Source organism: Mus caroli, unplaced genomic scaffold (genome assembly GCF_978045245.1).
Source record: "Mus caroli unplaced genomic scaffold, Mus_caroli_1 scaffold_1, whole genome shotgun sequence".
In the NCBI taxonomy this organism is placed as follows: Eukaryota; Metazoa; Chordata; class Mammalia; order Rodentia; family Muridae; genus Mus; species Mus caroli.
The window spans coordinates 107702319-107729266 of NW_028227256.1; the positions used below are offsets into that span (position 1 = coordinate 107702319).

Sequence of the window (26948 nt, forward strand, 5' to 3'; positions counted from 1 at the left end):
TGTGAAGGTTCCATTATATAAGAAGCACATATAAATGAAGAATGTATGGCATAGCAGAATAAAACTTGGAATTTAGAACCCAATGGTTTGAGTCCAACTTCCAACTGTGACTTTTGCTAAGATATATGCCTAGAGACTGACAGTTTTTCTGAAGGTAGTTTTTCTAATTACAATTCTGTAGTGGTGAGATATTTCACATTAGTGGAAGGATGGAACTAGAAGTGCATTTACATAACACCACTCTAACAATAGCTTTCAAGTATAGTTACAGAGCTTTATAAAAGCATTAATTCATATATTCTGGAAACAAAATTATGAGGATGTAAATATTTCCATTCAAAATAGGATCCTTAGACCAGTAAGCACATATCCATGTAAATCAGAGGAAAAAAAAAAGTGCTACTTCTCTGTGTAGTGCAGAGGAAGCTTAACTTATAGTCCAAGTTCAGTATCACTGTGGCACTCATATCTGATGCCCACAAATGCCCTTTAGTACAGCTCAGCTCCAGCGATGATGCCTCATTGTCTCATTGATTCTGGCTCCCTCTCCTCTCTCTTTTGCTCTCACTCTCTTCTCTCTCTCTTGTTCTCTCTCTCTTGTTCTCTCTCTCTCTCTCTCTGTTTTGGTCTCTCTCTCTCTCTCTGTCTCTCTCTCTCTCTGTCTCTCTCTCTCTCTCTCTCTCTGTGTGTGAGAGAGAGAGAGAGAGAGAGAGAGAGAGGTGTGAGAGAGTGATTGAGAGAGAGCAAAAAAAAAAAAAAACACCAGCATTTACTTAGTGAAAATTTAGTTCATTAATTGACAAAAGAGTTCAGTTGGTAATATATTTGCATAGTTTGCAAGACATGTTTTATTAGATATATAGCACTTCTGAAAGTAGGTGTGTTCCTATATTTACAGCAAGCAATAGGTGATGATAGGTAGATCAGTGATTGAATGTCGTCTTTAACTAGAACAATAAAATCAAGGTCAATATAGGTACAAGAGTCTTTGTCTCAAAAATCTGCAAACCCATGCATTTGTATATCTAATTATTAACGTGAGGATGCTCACTGTATCCACATGTAAAATAGATGATAGGGGCATAACACATTTGATATGTGTTATTTTCTTCATAAAACATTTGCATAATAAGCATTTTATATTAGAATACATGAAAGCAAGCTAATTTTTATATTTATGACACTACTGTTGTATTTCTGAATATAGAACCAATTTAGCAATTATAATACAAAATAGAGAAATATGGGCATGCTATAAAGGAGAGATCACTGCACATGTACACTACAGTATTATAAAATATTATTTTTATGTTACACATTCATAAGTTATCGTTAATAAATATGTAATATGAAATGGACATAATTATTAAAAAGAAACATTTCCAAATAATTGGTTGTAATGTTCTGTATGAAAAGCTAATATAGTAGAGATGTATTAGTTTTAAATATGTATTAGTTAACATATGTAATTAACATCACAGAAATATCTTTCTGGGATCATAGACAATTTTCTTAAATCAAAGGTGTTATACAGTCTGGACAAGAGCTTCAAAATTGTCTGAGTTGTATTACTGGCTCAGATACAAAAGGATGGTGGAAAAAAATGTCATTGCAAAACACATAGCAATTTGTACTCAAATGTATTTTGAAAGGAAAACGGAAGACAAATTTATGTGAGGGATGTAAGGTTTTGTTTTGTCCAAGGTAAAAAAAAAATCTATGTTCAGTTAAATTCTTTAAAAAACAAACAAACAAACAAACAAACAAATAAAAATAATAACACAAGTGGAAAACTAATGAAAGACTCCAAAACTCCCAAAGGGAGGCACTTACTCAAGCCTCGGGTCAGCCGCGCACCCAAGAAGACACTGAGTGAGACCGGACTTAAGATGTATAGAGAGTAAGATTTAATACAGCAACGACAAGAAAGCACATAAAAAAAGCACATATACCAGATATCTGGGGTCGAAACTCATGCAGCCAGCAAGGTGCAGAGGAGATTCGGCCATTGGCCCAAACTTTTCACAGGCTTTTATAGGAAATAGCCAGGGGAAAAGTACAAGTTTTACGTCACCAAGGTGTTCTGCCAAGGGGCTTTACATAACCAAGGGGTCGTGTCCTATATTTTGGCAATGTACTCGATCTATTGGAACATTCTGGGGTGGTACCAGGAGGCCCCTATCTCAAAAATGTTCTTGGCATAGTCTTCAGTTAGGAGGGGTAGAACTAGGTTTTTTCCAGGAGACCCCTTATCTAAAAAATGTTCCTGGAGCAGTTTCCAATTGGGAGGGGGTACCTTGGGGTAAAAAGTTCAGGAGTGCTCCGGGAACAGTCTCTGGATGGGAGGGGTAAGAGGACCCTGAACTGAAGAGTTCATGGAGAGTTCAGCTTTCCTTCTTTCACTATGACTAACAGTTGTCAGACATGGGTAACATTTGCCAGACTTTCTAATTGATGAATTTCTGTATTTCTTTTCTCTCCTTTTCTTTTTCTTTTCTTTTGTTCTTTTTTTTTTTTTTTTGCTTGTAGTCCTAATACAATTCATAGATAATTTATAAACTCTAACACAAAACCAACTCCACTTTAAAAGTTTTATTTGAAAAATACATATACCAGAATATGTTGCTAGAAAGTTAGTTGACATTCAACTTTTTACTTTTTCCCAAATAAATGGCAGAGAAAAAATATTTTCTACAAGAAAATTCAATGCATAATGTATGACATAAGCAATTAATTTTTCCTTTGGTAATAACAGAAAAGTTCCCTGAGGGAGCAAGTGGGAGGGAGCAGAAAGGAAAAGTAAGCTAATTATTGCCCCAAATTAATTCATTTTATTTTTTCTTATCCATTTTAATTCTAGTAGTTGCATAAGGAGATAGGTCTGTGAACAGTCCTGAAGATAGCATTATTATTATAATAGTTGTCATTATTTAGTAATAACAGTAGGTAAATACCTGCAATGTCTGTTGTAAATTAGGAATATTATGTATACATTCATTAGGTCTACTATAATATAATATATAAGTTCCCTTGTGTTAGAAATTCAGTTAGAGTTTACAAAAGTTCCATGTATTCTTAATATCCCTGTTGCATAGATCTGGGTGTCAAGGGAGAGGGTTTTAAATAAATTGCCCAAGGTTAGACAGCAAAAAAATGTTAGGAGGTAGAAAATAATTAAAAGTAAACATTATAGACCACTAATCTAGAATACAAATAAGGTAAATTATGGTAATGTTTGAAATTAGTTTTTAGAGCTAATGAAATCATGTCCATGTTCTGTTATGGTATTAACATTCTATCGAGTTTTAAAATTTTTTCTGGTCATGAAACATTTAAATTAACATTTGTAGCTTTATTTATAGTAGAAATATGTAATTTTATACAGTGGAAGTTACTAATAAAGGTCATATTTTAAATACTAATATGAGTAAGGAAATGTACAGAATAACATAACCTAAACTGATTTAATTTGATCTAGGATATTTTATGAACATTAAAATCATAATTTATTTGGATGTTTTGCTTATATTTTACATTAGAAAATGGAATTTTAATTGTTTTTAGGATTCTATTATATGTAAGTTGATTTAGGTTAGTTATATAAAGCCATTTTACTAATTTTGATATAAAAATGAATGATAAATAAAATGGGTTTTTCTTTTTAAAGTTATAGACATCTTTGCATTGATTACTCTGTTGTACACAGGGACCAAATATTTATTAGAAAGAACCATCACTTCTGGTTATTTTGAAATACACACAAGAACTCATTTACTATGTAGAAGAGGACTTTCATATTTTCTTGAGGATAAAATATATATTTTGTACCTATCTAGTAACTGATTGTGGTACTCAGAAATTTAGGATGAGGTGGGAGTAGTACAGTTAAGGTCATAGAAAGGATGCTGAAACTGTATAATTCCACTACGTTGGTCTCTTGAGAAGAGAGTAGGCCTTTGATTGGGCTCTCCTAGAATCCATTGTGCAGTATATTTTCAGAAACTTGTCTTGAGAAAATGGTGTCTGTTGTTCCTTTACCCATGTGAAACAGTCTTTGCATGACTGACATAAGCTTTTTTCTCAATCTCTACTAACTTTTGTAATATTTCTTTTTTTTCTTTTTTTTATGTTGTATGATTCTGAATATATTAAATAAGCAAAATTAATATGTAGCGAAGAAAGAAAAGCTGATGGCCATCTAGTAAAGAAGAAATGATGAGAGAGGGTATTGCAGAGGCTGAACAGGAGCTGGTAATATACACATGCTTCATAAAAGTTACTGAGCTATAAAATCATTACTTGTGTATTTTATGAGTGTCATTTATAATATAATCATTTTATTTTTTATTTTTTTTATATTTTTATTACATATTTTCCTCAATTACATTTCCAATGCTATCCCAAAAGTCCCCCATAGCGCCCCCCACTTCCCTACCCACCCATTCCCATTCTTTTGGCCCTGGCATTCCCCTATATTGGGGCATATAAAGTTTGCAAGTCCAATGGGCCTCTCTTTCCATTGATGGCCGACTAGGTCATCTTTCGATACATATGCAGCTAGAGACAAAAGCTCCGGGGTTCTGGTTAGTACATCATGTTGTTCCAACAATTGGGTTGCAGATCCCTTTAGCTCCTTGGGTACTTTCTCTAGCTTCTCCATTGGGAGCCCTGTGATACATCCAATAGCTGACTGTGAACATCCACTCCTGTGTTTGCTAGGCCCCGGCATCGTCTCACAAGAGACAGCTATATTTGGGTCCTTTCAGCAAAATCTTGCTAGTGTATGCAATGGTGATGAACTGCTTGACATATTGAAAACTTGTTACTTTGCCTGTTTAAGAACTAGCAATAAGCTACTGCCCTTACTTCTCCCACCATGGCATGATTGATCAGCTGCCAACCTTAGAATTCCCTAAGTGAATTATGGCTAAAATTTCAAAAAGTCCCAATTTATTACCTATTCTTGACCAGCCAGTCTTGTCTTTTCCAGCAAATTATTTTATCAATAAGTGACAGTGACAGTAGAATATACAAAATGCGGTGTATACCATGTTTCCATCTATGTAATTAGTCTTTACTTTGGTGTATAGAATGCCAAACTCAAGCTAAATGATACAAACTGAGGAACAATGAGTGCCGCAGTGTGCATGTGATGAATGAACTGTGTTCTGTAGTATGCAATAGGATCTTTTATGCAGTAGAAGACATATTTTCTGGAGGGTAAAATGAGTAAATTGTACCTGTCTAGTAACTGCTTGTTATCCTCTGAAGAATAAAATGAGGTGGGAAGCATAAAGTTAAGGTCTTTTATTTTCCTTCCTTTGTTGTCCCTCAAACAGACTATATTAACAATCAAAATATTATATCCCAATAGTATAATTTATCAATATTCACTGGCCTAGTTTATTATCAATAAATCCAAACTAACCTGTCATGGTCACATATTTAAAAATACTTTCCATTTCAAAGAGTTAAGCTAAACTGACCTATTCTAAATAATATTACTTCTATGTTATATTCTAATATGAATGAAAATAATTCATAGAAATTCCCCATGTGGCTAAATAAAATAGATAAGAATTCATTGTTAAATCCTAATGAGAATATCTGTTGCTTATTTTCTATGAACTGGGAATTATTTAAGATAAATATAAAGGAAGGAAATTCATAATATCTGTCCCACGAATGGCTTAAGTTTTAATACTGGAGGGAAAAAGAAACTACATACTTTTATATTATTATTTATTATTATGTAGCTAAGTAGTGTACATTTTTAAGCACAGGCAAAGTAAGCATTAATAAAAGTAAATTAGTAGTCAGTGCGTCTTCCTTAGTAAATCATCACTGATGAGATACAAACTATGAGGAGAGAAGAATAAGAGGAAAGATTTGAAGAAGGTGTTGATATGACATTGTGAGAATAAACACTGAGAGAAAGAAAGAATAGCATATGTAAGTAAAGACAGAGTGATAAATGCTGAATGGCTCAGAACATAGTTGCTTATTGTCATAGGTGTTAAGAAGCTTTGGGAACACTCTTTGTAAGAAAAAGAAGAATTAGTATCACATTACCATAAATTAGATGCTAGCATGATGCTCTGTCATTGACTGAGTCCTTACGTTTGGTCACTATCTACATAGTGTTTTTATTTTTCAGCTTATTGTCTATTCTCCATTATAATGATGCGAATAAGGAAATTCAGCCTTTCTCTATAGATTATAAATTGAGGTTCATAAAGATCAGATGGGTCCTCAAGTTCACATTTATGTAAATTAAAGTAAATTTATATATTAAAGTAAATTAGCTCACACTCATATCAAGTGGCACAAAATTATTCTGAGAAACTTAGTGCTGCTTATATAATTTGATTTCTATTATTAACTTTAAATATTGCTTATTTTAAAGAATTGCTATTAGAAACTTCTATATAAGACTGAGAGTTGGATGAAGAACTTATTAACATAAAATTGGAAAATGTGCTTAACAACGTTAATTTCAGTGTTATTAAACTATTCAAAAATCAGGGAATGTATTCAACATAGTAAACATGAATTTTTGCAGCACTTTTGATTAATGAGAAAATATACAACTACTAATACTGTTTATTATTGATTCTAGGATTTTATGAATTATCCAATATTAGATGATGAAAAGTTTTACATATTTTACTATAATTATGAATATGATTATTCCCTTTTTTGAATGTATCTTTATTGGACAATCTTATCACTATATAAATTGCAGTGTGTTTCTCACTAATCTGCAAACAGTAACTGATCATAAGCTATAGACATTCTATATTTTATATCATGTATAAGCTGTTCATACAGATGCTGGCAGAGGAGGTATGCTTTAAATTCCTGCTATGATCCCAAGACCTAATTTTTTTCTTAACTCCATATATTTTATATTTAGTCATCTTCATTCATGAGACTTTCCAAGTTTACAGCAAAGGTTCCATAACACTTCTTTTAAATTTTTCAAAATAACTGTTCATAGAGTGATTTTATTCATTATAATATCTGAAATATTATTGAACAGTAGGACATTGTGATAGGAATAATAAATTTCTAATGAATTCATCTCCAGGTGAATTATAGGTTTTAGGTTTTTCTTTGTAACATTTCTGTTTTGTACTTTATTTCTGCCCAGAGCATAAAACTATTAATGTGTAATGATCTAACATAAGAGACAATGTCTCATCTAATTTACTGTCTTAACTGGTATACTTCAAATATGACCATTTCATAGTCTTATAAGTAATATCTGTGGTATAAACAAAATGATTCCCATTCCAAATTGATATTCTTTCCCTTTATTATGTTATATGGGTGTATATGTTTCAGATTACAAAGAAAAATATAGCTATTCAACTGCTCTATTACATACAGAATTATTTGAAATATTTCATATACATATACATAGTTTAGTTTAGTTCAAGGCCATATAGTAAAAATAGAACACATTATACATTTTAAAACCTTTGTATTCAATACATTATTTACAAATGAAATATCAAATTTGAACTCCATCTTGATTTGGAAATAATAAGAAACATTCTTTAAAAATCAGTTTAAAATACTGTGTTTTATTACCAATTACCATGTAGCCTAATTTACCCTGATTTTATGACTGACAGCTTAGTTTCTCCATAATGCTATAATGAGACATTTCCATTGTGTCTTATTTCTGTTTCAATAATTTTAAAATGACACTGGGTAATAAGCCACATCATAAGCTCCTAACAGAAAAGTAATGAAGAGAGTGGAATCATGTTTTTATTTGTGATAATAGAGATAGACAGTACAGGTGATTATAATATTTGAGGTAAATAATAATTCAAATTTTAATCCAGTAGAGATGTTATTTAGCTATCTCAACTTCAGTAGAAATCAAATTGTCCTTAATTTTTTTTGTACTTTCCATCACTTCCACTATTCATAATTTAATCATAAGTAAATGTTGACATGTATTTGGTCATTGTAATTTCACATGAAAAGGAAAGGCATTTGGAGTTGCTAAAAATATAAATCTATGAAAGCCCCTAAGAATATCACTTGATTTCCTTCTTTGTGCAAACTCAGAATAATCAAACAACACAGGTTGTTATGCAACTCTGATTAATTTATATATTAAATACAGCCAAATTTGGAGTATTAAAGAGTAATCTCTGAAAACATTTTAAAAGTTTTCTAATAATGCATAGGATATCAATCAGAAAACTGGTTATTCATATAAAGAAAATATTTGTATTCCTTTATGAAACCTCCCAGAATTCACCTTGTTAAAATTGATCTCTGTGCAGTATCAAGAGCATAGTACACATAGAGTACACATAGTACACACATAGTACACATAGTACACTTCCTGCTTACTTGGTAAAAGAATGAATAGACAAAGAGATATATGGATAGCTTTCTTTGGCAAATTTCTCATTTTGTCCTTCAGAATTGTTGAAAATCTACATTGGATTACATGGAAAAATTCTCGATGACCATTTCAGTGTTGTAGTACTCATTCTTTGTAGTGACATATCAACTCTGATTGGCTGTATCCCTCCCAACCTCTGTGTTGAACAAGAAATCACCATGACTGTGTACTTAAAGAGGACATGATTTTACAAATCAGGTCTCCTACCAGCAGAAATCCAGAGTAGGAAATTCTCCCCAAAACCTGTCATTTATGTAAATATACCTTAATATTTATTACATGCTGATATTAGAAAGCCTTAATTGTTGGGTTGTACTGCAGAGCCAAACATGCTTGCTAATCTTTTAAAACGAGGTCCCAGGTCATTAAGGTAATCAAAGTCGTCCTCCTCATCAGTGTCTCTGGATGCCAAGGAGCTCAGAGAGCCAGCTGATGACCCTGTGCCCTCATAGGCAAATGTCTGTAGTGAGTCAAAGGGGGGAGCACATGGATCTGTATTGGCTTCTTCAAGCTTCTCTAGGATAAATTTTCGAAATATGGCGCTGTCTGGGCCCACCTGCAGGGACTGCCTGTACAAGCTCCTGATCTCTGCGCTCTTGCTTCTCTGAGGCTTTCTTTCTCTCATTACTGTACTTTGTCTCAGCTCTACGATGTCAAAGGCTTCCGAGTCTTCTTCCCCGCCACCTTCATCATCATAGCAAAATATATTCTCCCTAAAGTCTTCAGTCTTCTCTGGAAATAGAGTCTCCTTTCTTCGCTGTTTCAGAGCAAGAATCAAAAAGAAAAACCCTGAGGAAAGAAAATATAAAAAGAACTAAATCATGGTGCACAGTGCAAATTTTGTAATCCTTTTCCTTGGTATATTCAAGACATCACACTAAACTTGATGATTGTAAAGAAATAAGTAATACTTGCAAAATAGTATGTGAAATACAGCCATTATTATGTCTGATGGTTTAGAGGTACGTGCAATGAAATTACAGTGAACTATTTTGGATCTTGCTCAACTTAAAACTTAAAGTAGAATTTAATTTTGTTCCAATATTAAACAGAAAAAAAGTACAATAATTGAATATTTTCCAATATGAATGTACTTAGTGACCGTGATCCATGCTAATGAAAGTTCAGAAAGGAAACATTTGAAATTCTTTGAAGCAAAATCGTGGTACAATTATTTTTGAAGTTAGTATTAATATATATATATGTATATATATGTATATATATATATATATTATATAGACTACAAAGGGTATATGTGTGTGTGTAAACCATTTATATATCAGATTTTGCTATAAAAGCTTAAATTTTACTAATAGACTTCACTTTTATGAAAATCATTTATTATCATTATTGATCTATGAAAACTGAGAAAAAGGTATTTAAGTATCATATCATAACTACAAGAAGAGAGAATATACCAACATGCAATATGAAAGAACATTCTTATTTGGATTCTGTGATAGCAGTAGTTTCAGAAATTTTAAATTATCAAGTATCTAATCATACTACAAAGTAGTCAAACTCGGTAGCTTCTATTGGAGATCATGTTTAAAATTTGTACAAATAGAACAATTTTAAAATGCAATGGTTTTGAGTTTATGTTTGTGTATCAACAATAATCAATCCTTCCTTAGCTTTGGATCTTATGTACCTCCTCAGTATTTCATATTATAACCTTGGAAATAAATATGAAGTGGTCTTATTAAAATTGGAGCCCAGAGATTTATACTGAGTAGTGTTTCTTGAGAAAAATTGAGACAACACTCAAATACAATAGAAAGAGAGGACATTGTAGCTGATCAAACAGAAAACATGAATTTGACAGTAATCACTATGAACCATTAAATAGTGATGAACTGTACAATGTAGAAAAAAGTGAATGAATGAATTCCTACAACATATAATCTATCAAGACTATACTTAGAAATAATGAGAAAACTTCAGGCTAAATAGTCATAAAAGAGGTGGTTGTAACAATGTCTACAATGAAAAAGAAGAAAACTCAAGGACATCATGTTTTTTAGTTAAATTCTACCAGACAGGTTAAAAAGAATTCTCAGAATCTTATAGCATTCATTAAGAAATACTAATTTTATTATTGATACATGAAATGAGTATGTTAATCAATACCTGATATATTTTATAGATATTTATTTGTCTAAAACTTATGTGTATAAGTGATGTACCTGATTCTTTGTAAGTCAATTTACAGGTAAATGAAGGTACCAGAAAAGGATATCTGATCTTTATGGAGCCAGAGTTACAGGTAGCTGATGGGAACCCTGGGGCCCTGTGTGTACTAGAAACTGAAACTCTACAATGCCAGAGCACCAGTGCTCTTAACTGCTGAGCCACCAATACAGCTTAAGACATCTAAACTTTTGTGTGCACTCTAGCCATATTCATGATAGATAAGACTAGGGAATCAAATTACTGTGGATTTTGTGTGTGTCTAGAGATGGGGGGAGAAGAGAGAAAGGAGAGAGAGAGAGAGAGAGAGAGAGAGAGAGAGAGAGAGAGAGAGAGAGAGAGAGAGAGATTAATTATTGTGACCATTAAGATGATGCTCTTTTATTAAATGATGACAGGGCATAAAAGTAGTTCTTTCATTCAGAAAGATAGAAGTAAGAACTAATTAACAGCCTGGTGATCTCTGTTATCTGGTGGGCTAGACCATATCAAACATCTATGATCAGGACTAGACTACTAGAAATCTAAATGACACTTATAACTTTTCCCAAGCCCCCACAACCAGAACCAGAAGTGGCTAATAGCCCAAAACTTCCCTCTCTGGTTGACCAGGACTCCCAAGGCCCTTAAGCTGATTATTAGCTATTTCTAGAACCAATCTTCTTCTTGGAAAAAAAATAACATGTACCCTCAACTGAGTTTTGATGTTATTATGCTTCCTTGGGTAGTACACTGATTGCATGAAACAAGGAACCATTTTTTCCCCAAATAATACTATTTTTACATTTGCTACCAAAAATACCACATGGCATCAACTCTGTAGAAGTTGTGTGATTCAGTTTGACAAAGTCAGTTTAATCTTAGTTTTATTCTTACCTCTTTAAGGTTCATTTTCCCAACTGATATCTGCAGTTACTCCCTCAACTTTTGACTTTCAAAAATTAGCAATATCCCTTTATGACATGAATGATCCCAGAAACCATTATATTATATTTACAATTATTTAGAAAGAATAAATTCTGAAACCTCTTGCATAGCAAGGTATTCATAGTTAGTAATCATGTGCCTTCAACACAGAAATTATAAATGATGGTCACAATTATGTTAACTTCATTCATATGATCATTTTGCAATGAAATGTCATATTGTATCATCAAAATATGAACAGTTTTCAAATAAAGTAAATTAAAAGTATAAATTGAATAGATACACTATATTAAAATTGAAATAGTTATCATAAGAACTCATTATATAATTTCAGATACTGTACTACAAAGAAGCTGAATAAAAAAAGACTTCCAAGGAGTCTAGAGAGATGGCTAAGCAGTTAGCACTGGCTGCTTTTTCAGAGGTCTCGAGGACAATTCCCAGAAACCACATGGTGACTCACAAGCATTCTTGGTTACATAAAGACAATGATAATGTAAACATATACATAAGAGAAGACCTCCAAGAAATAATTTTCTAATATTAAATCGAGCATTTATGAAACCAAAATTTATTAAAATCAATTCTATTTGGTTTTAAATTTTAAACCTAATCAGAGCAAATAAACACATGAGCATTTTTGTAATTACCTCTTCTACATATTCATGGTGATTTTTGCAAGTTAAGGTTTGTACCATTCAATACAACTTACCAAATATTACCATAACACATATCACGATGGCAATTATTGCCTCTGTTCTGAATCCCATGATAAAGAGAAGTCCATTGTTAGCACAAGTCTCTGTGTTTCTACTGTCTCCACAGTCACAGACTTGTATAGTGAGAGTGTTTGTGCTTGTAAGAGATGGGATCCCGTTATCAGCAATCAAGATGATCATGTAGAAGACAGGCTCTTCTTTAAGGTTAAAACCAGTTCTATTACTCAGAATTACAGCTGTGTTATCTAAAACAGAAACCAATATTTATAACTTTTTTCAACAGTGTAAAACAAATCTGTAAAATATAGGTACTATGGACAAAGATTGTTAAATATAATCATATCTGTGCAAGCAAAATCCAAGTCATATTAAAATATCCAGCAAAACCTCATTTGAAAAAAAATGTAAATATGAATTATATAATTAGATTAGTTATTTGAATCAGTTCCAAAGATTTTGGAAAGTATAGAAAGAACAGTGCACAGAAATGAAAATGTGTCTCTACTTAGGCATCAGTACTGGTAGAAGTTATTAGCATTAAACCTATAATGTGGCTCTCAGTATATTTGAAAGAGCTGCTCTGAGTACTCCTTTCACAAATACAGGATATGTGCAAGATTTTCCATAACCTAATTGCAAAAACATGTGCCCTTAAATAATATATGTTCTAATTAGAAAAAGAAATAATGCAATTTTAGAGGAAAAAAAACTTATTAGAATATTCATTTTACTGTAAATTTGCCAAGTCATATTTCATATAAAAATTTAAAACATGCCTTCTTCACTTATCATTTCAATTCATTCACAAGATAATAATACTATAGGAATCAGTAAAATTTCAAACTATTAGTAAAAATGAACAAAATGAACAATGAGTACTTTCATATATGAGAAAATTTTTACTAAATTCCAAGTACTCAGAATGACATTTGCACGGTTTTCTTCTCTCAAAATTTCAGTTTTCCTTTTCTAGGTTTTTGTGTCGGTTTGTTATTTGATTTTTTGTTTGTTTGTTTTATCCTTTGAATAATGAATGTTGCTTTTCAAGTTGATATAAAGAGGGCCTCAGTAAAGAAGTGTTTCAATTAGCTTGTTCTACTTCCATACCATGACTGTGGGATATTATCCTCATTGCTAGTAGATGCTGGAGGGCCCAGGGCACTCATGTCACTATTAGGCAGATGGGTTTAGGATTCCTAAGAAAGAGAGTTGAAAAAGCCAGAGAAAACATGGCAGTGTGCCATATTCCTCTGTAACTTCTGCTTCAATCTCCTTATCTGGCTTCCACCAAGATTGTCTGTAAGGCAATCTTTGCTGGCAAAGTACATTGTAGTCAGTGTTTTATCACAACAACAGAAAACAAACCAGGACACCTCTGATTAGCATAAATTTTGTTTGTATCATTAAACCAAATTGATAAGAACCAGAAAACAAGATTCATTTCATTCCAAGTATGTTTCAAATTCATAAATTTTAGGTATAAAAATAAAATATATATCTATATAATGGGCAAAAATCTCCCTACAGATAATGAAAATGCAAAGGAATATTTTTTATAATTCATTTGTCTTATTCAGAAGGAGCAGGAAATCTGCCTTTCTGAACAAAATACTAACATAGAATACTTATTTTTCAACTAATAAAAAACTTTGGTTTTGAGGTAAGAAAGATATTTAAATATTACATTTATGTAACCTATTCATAATTAAGTCATGATAATTGTAAATTAAGCATATACCATTACTTCTTCATTTTTACTTTGATAATTAACTCTACCAGGTAATTTGATAATTGACTGACAATTATAAATAGACATGTGAAGTCACAACCATAGTAATATGTGAGAGCTTTTCAGACTTGCCAGTATCTTATAATCAAGTATAGCTTCCTATTTTAAATTTAGGGGTAATAGGACAAATTCATAGCCTTACATAAACCAAACAAAGCAGTTACATCTCTAGCCCTCACACTGTTGGTTTTCAACTCTGCTTCTCTAGTTTGAAGCAATAAAAGGAATAATCAAACCAGTGTCCTTCAAGTTCATTTTAAGATCATTCCCTCCTTTTGACCAAATACCCTTATGTTTTGTTTCTCAGTAGTCTCATGTTGCAAGAACAATAAATAATCAGTTAGACAAACTCTTTGGAATAGAATCTTGATTGCATCAAATACCCTTAAGGACGAGGAGTTACCTTGATTGTCTGTTAGCATAAAACTTGAGTTGTTTGTGTCTTCCACAGAGTGATTAAAGTAAAAATGGTGGTCTTCTATGGACTCATCTCTATCAATTGCACTGATGATCTGAATTATCTAGAAAAATACAAAGAAAGTTGATTGCTATTATTTGGAACTGTAAATTGATCAATGCTATTGTTACTTATACTTTTATTTAATTGTCTTAACATCATTAAGGATATCGCAGACCTCTATATTTCTTTCTTACTTGTTTCTTCCTTATTAGTCTTCATCTGATTGCCAGTCATTATGATTACAGATCCAGTCATGATGATATAGACTTCTTGTAAATACACATTTTTGAAGAGTTATTAGTAATTTCCTAAAGTAATGAGTTTTGTAATTGATTTTCAGAAATGATGCATTTAAAGCTTACAGGCAATGTATAATTAATTGCCTTTGACCCACAAAGATTATAGTCAAAGTCTTCCCAATCAAGTAAGTGTCATTATGTATCTCAGATCATAAAACTGTATAGAAATGCAGATATAAGCATATAGGTTCTCAATTAATTCTTTTATAAGAGGACATATATACATGTAATAACATATGAATGTTATTACATTCAGATAAAAGATAAAGTAGTCATGATCACACATTAAGAATGAAAATTAACGTAAATTGGTTTCTATTTTCTATAATCAAAATGCCTTAAACAGTATTTTATATGAAACTTTCCTTGATTTTGAGATGACAGATCTAAACTAGTAAGTTATACTGCAAAGAACAGTTATTTCTTCACATGCATGAAGAGTAGAGTGCAATGAAACCAAAGCAATTGGTACGTTATATGTCTTCTGAATTATATTTTCTTCATAATTTGTTTGTAATTAATCATAATTATTTAAATATATGATAGAAAGAAAAGTTTTATTCAACTCATGTTGTGTAAGATAGTGCATGATAGCAAGGCAGTACTTTTATTTGAAAATATTTTTACAATTGTCTTTAGGTTAATCGGGTCAGTAGTTTAAGACTGTAGTATTATCAGTCCATATTTTACTACTTGCAAGTTCTCTAAACTGAAATACTTTTAGGATTCCTTTGCAGGCACATCTGGACCAGCTTTTCAAGAGTTTTTGCACTTCTCTACAATTCTGTTACATGCTTATCAAAATAACTTTCTCCAGCAATATTACGAAAGGATGTTGTTCAGAATGTAACTGAGAATACTACTGTTTTTATTTGTAACGTGAAGCAAGATTGAAAACAAATTGTAAAAGTTATGTTTACCTTGATGGAATGTACAACATCAATCGTTCTTTGTGAGGTTGTATGTTATACTTGTCGAAAATGCTTATTATTGGTAGAGGAATGATTCAGAAATTGACAGGCCATTTTTTGTGGTTGTTGTATGTTTTGGGTTCTGTTTTATTGTACATATTTTCTAATGCTTCTAATTAAAACTAACAAAAATGCATTGTTTCTCTCAGAAACAAAGGACATGAGCACAGCTTTGTAAAAACATCAATGCATTTATATTTGCTTATTAGGTGGATTTAAAATATAATATACTTTATTCAGTTAAAATTTAAAAATAGGAAACCACTGATATACTCCTTACTCAGACTATCTGGGGTGTTATCAAAAAATTCAGTCAACACTTTGTATATATAATATTAGTTTATATTATATACACAGTGTATATTATATACATATTGTATATACATATATGTGTATACATTTTAAAATAACAAATCTTTTAGAAAATTTTCATTAATATGCTCATAGTTTAGGTATTTAAACTGTAACAATAAAAATACCTCATTTCATTGTGCAAATAACAGTCTACGAATGTGTTTATCCTTAATGTTGTTCAGTTATTTAAACTATGATATTTACTTAATTCAGCCCTATTGAACCCTTTGAAATTGATCAGGTTTAAAGTAATGAAATACAAGATTTAATGTAAATACAAACTTATCATTCTTTTAGGAAACAAGTAATAGGAATAGTTCTAAAAAAATTAGCAAATTTTGATAGTTCTAAGTTTTAGTATGCTTTTTGCTCTCTGAGCAAAGTTTCATCTAAGTTCTTGTTGACATAGTACATTTGTTTTCCTATGTATAATAATTTTGAATTCTATAATGAAAATTCCTTCTCTCTACTTGCAGAATGTTAAAATAACTTTTTAAATATTAACTTTAATAATAACTCTCATGTATAAGTCAAGCAGTGAGCTTTTGGAATATTCACTGTGAATATATATATTTGGAATAAGTTCTGTCACTAACTTCATTTTGTAAATACTTATATTAAGTTTCAGGTAATTACTAGGACCATTAAGAATGAGGATGTACCATACACTATACTATGAGCATCTTTTAGAGCTATTCTGCCTGCTATACAAATTGTTATATTACTATTAATATATTATATAATATATACCTCTTTATACTAAATATATTAATGTAAATATAGATTATGCTGATTATATATGTAATATATAGATTAATGCATATAGATTAATATGCATTATACATTAGGTACAATTCAAAAAATAAAGGAATGTCAACTTCTTTTAATTTGATATGAAAAATAATTCTAAATTCAACTACTCTGCACATCTATTTTTGATTTTGTAAAATATACAGAGTGATAATGTACACATGCACTAAATTAGTCAAATAAATGAATGTGATTTCATTATGAAAGTTCATTCACGATTACTATACAAACTAATAGACTCCATGGTTTCATCTTTTGTCCACCCAACCTCTGGCTGCTGCTCAAAATATAAGTTTATATTCCCAAACAGCCTGCTTCTGCAACTGCAAGAAGAAACAACCTGCTTCAGTTTACATGAGAAGCCAAAGGACCTTAGTCTTCTCTAAGAACAAACGTACCTAGCCTTCACTGAGGATCCCTCTTGGCATGGGTGGCCATACTGGAGCTGTAAGTACCATACTCTAAATGAGAATGGGGCATTCAGCCTAAACTACTCTGTCAAGGTCCCACACCAGTTGTGACTACCTTCATTACACAGGACCACTGAGAATAAGAAGAGGCTCCAAGGTACTGAGGTACAAATCTACACCTATATGTCTGGGGCTAGTCTGGCTAGCATAGTGGGTGGGTCAAATTTTTAAGTCTGTGGAGGAAGCATCTGCCACCCTTCTAGATGATATAATACAAGCTAATAAACAGTCTACATAGTACAATTTAGGCTGTGTGAGACTTCTTTTAGCTCAGTCTTTGGAAAAGTATTCTAAGTGAGTCCCTGAGTCACCACTGAACTTACTGCAATAACAGTGGGTCCCTTAATATAACTTCAGGTTTCCTTTTGCTCCACTATGACAATCTTTGGTGGTGAATATTCTTCTCCCCCCTGTATCCCTAACTCTATGTTCTGTACCCCTGAAATCATTTCCTTTCGATTCATCACCTCCAGTCTCTTGTTATTCTATGGAGACAACAAGTGACTGCCTCTTCAATATCCATTCTCAGTCCAACCCTTCATCAGTATATAATATATATACATTATATATATATTAACGTCCATTTGGGGAAACCTCACTAACCCCAGAGGAAATGCTCTTCTAGTGCCAATTCAAACTTTACGAATCTGTAGACAAGCCCACTCATCGTCCCTGGTCCATTTCTGAGTTTCATTCATGAGATGAATGAAAAGAGGACAGAGTAAAGAAACTAAAATAGCTGCTCCATGGGTGTAAAGGGAAAATTTTATTCCAAATTGCCAAGGGTGTCTCCTGTGAAACCAAGGAGAAGCGACAGGTGAAAGGTTTACAAGATTAAGTGGGAATGGAGAAAGCATTTGAACTTATGAACAGGGACTGAGGGAGTCTGGAGTTTAGTAGTGAGTTTGAAAATTAGTAGGTAGCACAGTCATATGTTAATGTTGCTCTTGCCAGGATAAGAAGAAGGACTCTTATATTTTAAGAAGTATGATCTTTCTTAAAGCTCCTGAGGTGGCTTTTATCTAAATGCTGAGCCTTATGAAAAAGGACTTTTGTGGGGGACCAGATAATATGTAATAGTACTTTATATTCTGCTCCAACTTTTTGTCACAAACTACTGTCAAAATCTACCTGGAGTACATGATACACAGGATGACCATCAGGCTTTCCTCTTTATTTATATGATTATACTGTTCATTCATTGAGAGTGACCTCCTAATTGCCCATAAACGTGAAGACTTGTTTCCCAGATTGGTGTACTGTTGGAAAGGATTAGGAAGTATCCTCTTGACACTTGAAAAGATTAGGTGTGTCTTTGTTGGAAGAGGTGTCACAGAAAATAAGTTTTGAGATTTCAAAAGCATAAGTAGTCCAAGTCTCACTCTCTGCCTGGCTGCTTGTGGATCAAGTTATGCTAAGATACATTTCCAGCACCAGGCCTGTTTGGCTCCATTCTCTCTGCAATGATGATGAGCTAACTTTCTGAAGCTGTAAGCAAGGCCCAGTAAAATGTTTTCCTTTAAAGTGGTACCTCGATTATGGCATTTACTCTCAGCAGTAGAACAGTAACTAAGATAACTCATATCTGAGAACACTCATTGTCAAAATTTTCTTACATGATGAATATTACCATAGATCTGAGTCTTTCACATTTTCTCCTGATATTGATATGTATCTTCTGACTACTCTAAACACTGTGAAATAATCTCATGGCAGACTTCTTTTTAATTGCCATTATGAGTATAAAACAGACACACTAACAGACATGAATCTGAAATCTCAACCCTTTGGGAGTTCTTAGTCTTGTTTGGTCTCATTAATGAAATAATTACAAGCAACCTCAGAGTGAAGACCAAGTACACTACTACTAAAATTTGAAAGAGAAATGATGGGGCATGTAAGGTGAAAATCCAAGAAGCTCTGGGGAGGAAGTAGAGAGAATAAACAAAACAAAACAATAACATCAAAAAACCCAAACAAACTAAAAAGCAAAGCAAAGTCTTTTTAAGTTTGGGTGACAAAAAGCCAGCAGGTGCAGTAATGGAGCTCAACACATAATTGTAAGGCAGCAGCAGGGGGGTGAGTGGATGATGGGAATAGTTTTAAGGAGTAAGAAGGTTCAGCCAAGGCCAGGTGGTGGTGGTGGCATACTCCTTTAATCCCAGCACTTGGGAGGCAGAGGGAGGTGGATTTCTGAGTTTGAGGCCAGCTTGGTCTACAGAGTGAATTCCAGGACAGCCTACACAGAGAAACCCTGTCTTGAAACAACAACAACAACAACAACAACAACAACAACAACAAAAAACCAAAACCAAGCAGACAAACAAACAAAAAGAAGGTTCAGCCAAATTTTGGCCAGTTGCTGAGAGAAAAGAATCAAAGCAAACAAACAACAACAAATGAAGGACAGTGGCCCCCTTTTGAGCAGTAAAACACAGAAGCCTGAAAGACTCCACTGTGCTCTTTCCACTGAGGGCAATATCTATTGGCAAAGATAATGGACATTGTTTTCCTAAGAGAATAACTATTGTATTTCTTTCACCTCACTCATAGTTGGGTGTGTTAGATTCCCACCCTGAGCTTTGGGCCATAACAAAGCCCCCAAAGCCTCAGTTTTCTGTATGATAATTTAAGTTTCAAAGAGGTTTTTCTTTGTTTTAGAAAAAAGATAGTTGGGGTTCAAGGTGTTGAGATAGATTTAATCCCCAATGGCATTCCATTCTGCTTCTGTCCTTATATATATGTACTAATATGACTTTATTTCACCATAAATAAGATGTAAATTTACATTGCTAAATTTACATTGCTTAAAATAGGATATATACATATGTGATCAATAGTGAAGAAATGGTGTGCATAAAAGAGAAATGGACTTATTGTTCTAATTGAGGATCACAAACCTAATTAGAAAAAATATGAATACAGCCATTTTCTTTTTTAAAATCTTTAAATGTTGCATGTTAAATAATATGTATTTACCACATTTGCATTATATAGACACTTGACCAAGAGTGACTTACATAGCAATCCTTGCTTAGCTCCTTTCAAAAATTTTGTCTCTACTTTTAATGTTTGAATTCTTTTTAATTCTGTAGGTTATAGAATTATTATTCTTCTTATTCTTATTCTTCTTATTATTATCACAATGTTAGGTATCCCTGGCTAGCCATGTATGTTGTTTTACTGTATAGAAGAATGACCTTGAATGGAGTTGGCCACCTAGTCAGGTTTAATGTGGTACTGTGGAAACTTTAAGAGGTTTTTTTTAATTAAATTGAAAAATGTTAATTGCTTATTTGAATGTTTATATGTCTCCCATACTCTCCCATTTAACAAACCCGTGGTTCTTAATCAAGCACCTGGAACACATTAATTCCTTTGAAATATTAACATGGTGAAGTTAGTACCTTTCTTCCCAGGAACTCGGGTAGCCTAACTGATACTTAAGGACTAACTAACATTTAAGGACAACTGGTACTGCAACCCCAGTTGCAGTATCGGTTGGCACTAGAATTTCTGCAGTGATTTTCTCTGCTATAGAAGAACAGAGAATCTAGGACTTGTTCTCACTGTTAATCAAAACCACAAGTCCTTTTTTGCTCATCTGTTTGTTTCTTAAAATTTTTAAATAATTTATTTATCTTCTTATATTATATTATGTAACTTCCTCCTTTTCTTTCCTCCGTCCCATATAATGTCAAATTTATGGCCTATGTTCAATAATTCTTAATATATGTATATACGGATATATATATACATATATATATATATATATATATATATATATATATATATATATGTATATATATATATGTGTGTGTGTGTGTGTGTGTGTGTGTGTTTATATTCAGAAATATGTAAATACAATCTGCTAAGTCTACATAATGTTACTCATGTAATTTCGGGGTCGACTGAGGAATCAGGTAGCAGATTGGTGTGCTTGCTCTTCCCTGATGATAACTATTTCCCTAGGTTATTAGCATTCCTTTGTAGTATGCAATTCTTTTTGCAGAGTGAAGTTCTTATGGATTCTCCTCTGTCCATGTCAGGATGCCTATTGTTGTCCTTGTCAGCACAAGTTTTGGCATTCGTGTTGGTGACATGAATATATATCCTTTGTGTGGTGGAGTATGCATGTGCTGTGGCACACATCTGTGGATAAATATTTAGGTACATACACACATATATATTCATATTTCATGTGTTTGTGACATCTTGAATTATAGGCTTATCGATCAGCTTTACCTGCTGCAATATATAGCCAGACACATATTCTTTGCTTCTTTCTTAAACATTATCCTTTATTAAATACAGATATCTGATATTTCTATAGAATATTGTGTTAGCCCTAAATATTGAAAATTAGTAAAATATGCATTGTTAAATTCAGTAGGAACTTTACTACTATACCCTAAGCTATGAGAAGGAAATTTTAAAACAAAACTCTTCCTTCCTCTTCCACCTAATACTTTATTTGGTTTCTAGGTTACCACACTCTCTATTTCCCTAAGGTATTCACATCCTTTTATCCTTGTCTCAATTTCTAGACCACACAAACTTTAATATCTCACAGATGCCTGATACATTTAACCTTATCATGTCCATCACTGACCTTTCCCTTTAACTCCATAATGAAGTCCAGGACATCAACACAATTTAAAATTTTAATTTAAAATTACACAGCAATTTAAAATTTCACAGCTGAAATTTCTATTTCTTTACCTTACTTCTCTCATCTTTTTTTTTTTTTTTTTACCAAGTAAAACACATTTCTTCTCTGTACATGCACTGGATGAACCCTTTTAATATATTTGTAATTTGTGCCTTCTTGCTGTACCATGAGTAAAATGTCTTACAAAGATCTCTGCTCCAAAAGTGTTTCAAGAATTCTATTGCTTTCACCACCTACTTCAATACCTTCCTATTGTTACATCTCTTCAGCTATTTCCTTGTATGCTGATAAGCAGTGGGTATGATTTGCTGTAGACCTGTTCTTTGGCACATCAATACTTAAGTGCAGGTTCAGACAATAGGAAATATTTCCATTATTCTTTTTTAAACCCACTATTGATTTCAGAGCTTATTCTATGAGGGGGAAAATGTTGGTATATGTAGCCTCCCATAAGCCTGAAGCAGGCTAAACCAGAACTTGACCTTGCTGCCACTAAGGAGATTATCTAGGGTGGAGCTTTTCTCCCTAGATCACTCTATTGTTCTACCACTGTTGCTGTTCCTCTTCAAGGTACTGCTACCTGCTGAGAGGCCTGGGAGCTATTCTGGAGACTATGCCCTATCCTGCATGTCATCACCTGCCCCTGGTTCCAGGCTTCAAGGATGAATTGGTGGGAATGGACTTCCCCCCCTCTTTTATAAAGCGTGTCTGTCATTAAAATTTTGAACCTTGAGCAGACTAGTTGTCTTGGTTCCATTATTTCTCAACCTGCCTAGGCTCCCTCTTTTCTTCCAGATTCCAAGATGCCTTCCAGGCTCGAACCCAGACATTAGAACCACAGGCCGGCCCCAACAAATTGGCGCCCAACATAGGGCTCGAACCAATGACCCTGGGATTAAGAGTCCCATGCTCTACCAACTGAGCTAGCCAGGCAGCTAAGATTTAATTACCATTGATTATAATTGATAACAACTATAAAAGCTTTCTTTACTTTCTGCAAGGCCTTTTGTTCTTTGCCAGTTAATTTTTGTCTCAATAGCACCTGACAAAAACTTAAGTTCTCCTGTGGTGAGTTTAAGGTGAGGTCTTAGCCAATTAACATCTCCTGGAAGCTTTTGAAAATAAAATTTTGAAGCAAATCAAATTTTCCTTCTTAGATTTTCTGGACCACGATTTTCTAGTATAGCTAAAAACCTAAGTATTAAAAGATATTGCCCCTGAATCTTAAGGAATCTTAAGGAATCTTAAGGAATCTTAAGGAATCTTCCCTGAAGGCAGGGAGAGGTGAGGTTCCCCAGTCACGGTTTGGGAAACAAAAGAAATGCCACACAAACCTCTGTGAGGCTGCTCCAAGCTGAGTCTACCCAAGCACAAACTTTTCTCAATCTGAGTACTCTGCCAGAGTCCTGGCCGAAATATTATCCCTATTTTGAAGTATCTTTAAAGACCTGTTCTCCTGGATTCGCTCCTGCCACATGTTGTTTAGAATGACTCTAACTCTGAGTTACCAATTTTAAGCTAACTTTCTGTTACAAGCAAAAGGCTGCCTGCCCCTTTAGGAGCTCCATTTGCAATCAACTCCCAGCAGGGCTTTTCCAATCACACTAGCACTTCTCTAAATTTTCACATAGCTCTAAACACATACACAAAACACACAAAACAGAAACCAACAGATCCAGACACATGCAACTCTTACTCATCCTCCACAAGCAGGCAAAAGAATAAGGGAAAGCTTCCATTTGATAAACAAAACTAGGTCCCTCTGACCGATCTCTGGATCGGTTGTCTCTCTGGCTCTCCCCACTCCCCAGGCCATCCCCTGGTGAGGTCTTCCTAGGACATCTGCTGACCACAGTCCTCTGGTCCCTACAGCCCGAAGGGACAGCTGCAAATACCAAGTGTGGATTTCAGAAAACCTCATCATCTATAAACACCAGAGAATCCAAACTCAGGCGGATCTAAACTCAGACTGTGCCATGTTTCAGAGACACTGGACGAAACACAGACAGCAAACCAACACAACAAGCACATGTTCGTTTTGGAAACATAAAACAGACACTCAGAACCAAGACACTGGCCTGCACACACACAAGAGGGGATTCCCTGATTTTCTCTCTGTCCCTGGGAGAGTTTCAAAATCTACTTTCCTCCCGCCTGATGGAGTTTCCAACTGCAGCCATCCGCCTGATTATAAAATCCCTTTTATTAAATCCTTATATTGCTCTCACCTAAAAAGGCAGCTTCTGGAAACTGCCGCCGATTGCCTGCCTGTTGAGTTCCTAGTTCCCGATAACTCACTGGTGAACCTAAGTGAATCTAGCGCGCGGGTTTAGTGCTGATCTAGCTTAGTCAGTACCTTCTCAGGTACGAATTTTCTTTAATTTTTTTCTTCTTCCATGGAGCTCCAAACCAGCAGTGCTTCTTCCAAATGTCCTCTGCCTTTCCCAGGCTCCGAGTTGGTTCGCCAACTTGTTTGGGCCGGCTAGTGTCTCACAAAATACCATGGCTTGGACTGTACTATATCTCTGGGATCTATTACAGGTTCTATTAGATGTTGATTCTGACCCACACATGGTACTCCTCTGTTACAGTTTTCCACCTACTCTATCCATTTTCACTGTCAGTCCAATACCACTTACTTTTCCAATCCCCTGGATTACTTTGGAGTTCAATATTCTCCTTTCTCTTTCTACTTCAGGACTATTAAAATAGTCTCATCCTAATGGGACTATTCCTATATATATTATGCACACCCTGATTATATTTTCAGTAACTAATTGACCCCCTTTTATACCCAAATACTTAGTGCTTTTGAAAATATTGTATGATGTACTTAATCTTTTCTTTTTTGTGCTTCTAGGTTTATATTAGAAAGGATTCTTGATTGAATATTCATAAAATATAAATATTTACTATAACCAAAATGGTGGTTTCTAATTAAATAATATAATCACAGAAATTCATTATCCTGTATTAAACTTTAAACATGAGATCAGTAAATATGTTTCTCTGCTTTGTATTTTTTGCATCAGGTCAAACATGAACATTCCTTTCCTTGACTATAGTTATTTCTATATGATTTTCTTCATCTAACTAGTTCTATCAATTAGCTAAAAGTTTCTAGGACAGACTTCTAATTAACTAATCATCTCTTACTACATCATGACATCGCTGCTCAGGAGTCAGTGATGTTTAGAATTCCATCTTCTGTTCATCAGTTAAAATAATATATCATATACTACATTAATCCCAAGTTTAGTGTGTCAATCACCTTACCCTTTGATCTGTTGTACAAATTCATTGGACTCAGATATTAATTGCTAGTATTGCTCTAAAATATTTATAATTTAGAATTGTGTCACGCCACTATATCCACCTCTACTCTTCTATATGAATCACATATATTCAGTTGTGTAGTCTCCTGAGAGATAAAATTCTAGAAGGGAAGTTCAAATTATCTGTGTCCCTGATAGTTTTTCATATAGTGTGAAGGAAAACATTGCTGCTATGTCAAACTATCCCATGTAGTTATGTGTAATCAAATACACATACTTATTGTATGTATCTTATATTCAATTATATAAGATATATTTATATCCTATATAATTGTATATTATGTTATATTAATTATATTATATATAAATACATAATATACATTATATACCCTTATAATGTATATTGTATAAACATATAACTATAATTGAATATCTTCATCTTTATAAATCAGTTTAACCTGGCTTTCTTATGTACTAGTATAATTTATTACTTATTACATCATTATATTAGAATCATTAAATATTATGTTTTGAGTTAATAGAATGAAACATTAGTAACTTGGAAATAAAAAAATATGTGTGGAAGAATAACTTTTCATCAATCAGTTATTTCTGCCTCTTGCTAGATTGCTTTGTTCATGACAAAGACTTAAGTTTTGATGAAGTAAAATATCATGGTAGAGGTACAGAAATGTGATGTTCTTTAATACTTCAAATTTTAAAAATATATAATAAAATTATGTATGTAGCATATGTACATATATAATATATAGTTTATAACCCAAGTGATTTATTTTATGTAATACATATTTGGTATCATTTGTTGGTATTTATTAAACATTATATTAAAATAATATAAAAAATGAAATGCTCTGTTGCTCAGATTTTGGTGATCTATTGTGATTTCATCTTACCTCACCAGATTCAGCATTTTCACAAACATAAGTCTCATAGAATTGAGAGAACTCAGGAGCATTGTCGTTAATGTTAAAAACTTGTACATAAACATGAGCTGAAGAGATCTGCTGTACATTGTCTGGAAATTAAAGATATAGAATGCAATTAATTACATGTTTATTAAAAGTCACACAATAAATTGAATTGGAGGACTGTTGTATACTAATATTTGTACCTGAGGAAAACTAAAGATGGGAGTTTATGTCATCCACATACTTATCAGTAACAAAGGCCAGAAACAGAATCTATGTTCAGTTCCAGTCCCATTTAATTTGTGCATTCTATGTGCTATGGTTTACGCCCATGATTAGGGTAAAATGGGTAAATGATTGTTACATGAACACCTTATTAACATTTATGAGCTACTGGAAGTGTCTGCAGGAGTCCATTGCATTGGAATGGGAATAGGAATTAGTAATTTGCCAGTTTCTAATTTTCACACTTGCACTGCAAAAACATGTATATTTGCAAACTACCTGAGGTCCTAGCACAACTGAAATCTTTTATAAGGTCATAGTTTCATATTATGGAACACTAAACTTAGATCATAACTTACAAAGCATAAAGGAATAAACAATGCAGAATGAACATACAAAACCAAATAATTAAAAATAAGTCTTTAAA

At 33.1% G+C, this 26948-nt stretch overlaps 1 protein-coding gene and 1 non-coding gene across 9 annotated transcripts in view; both read right to left on the bottom strand.

Moving 5' to 3' along the window:
* Positions 1-7291: 7291 nt before the first annotated feature.
* Cdh19 (cadherin 19) overlaps positions 7292-26948 on the bottom strand; it is a 79670-nt gene continuing 60013 nt past the window's right edge. For all 8 annotated transcript variants that reach the window (XM_029478031.2, XM_029477997.2, XM_029477979.2 and 5 more), the window contains 4 exons: positions 26282-26403; positions 14460-14577; positions 12261-12512; positions 7292-9220 (listed from right to left, as the gene is read on the bottom strand). In XM_029478031.2, coding sequence (XP_029333891.1) covers positions 8730-9220; positions 12261-12512; positions 14460-14577; positions 26282-26403 — 983 coding nt within the window. In that variant the 3' untranslated portion in view covers positions 7292-8729. The remainder of the gene's footprint in view (positions 9221-12260; positions 12513-14459; positions 14578-26281; positions 26404-26948) is intronic.
* Positions 22953-23025, bottom strand: Trnak-cuu (transfer RNA lysine (anticodon CUU)). Its single transcript has one exon. It is a non-coding gene; the product is annotated as a tRNA-Lys (tRNA).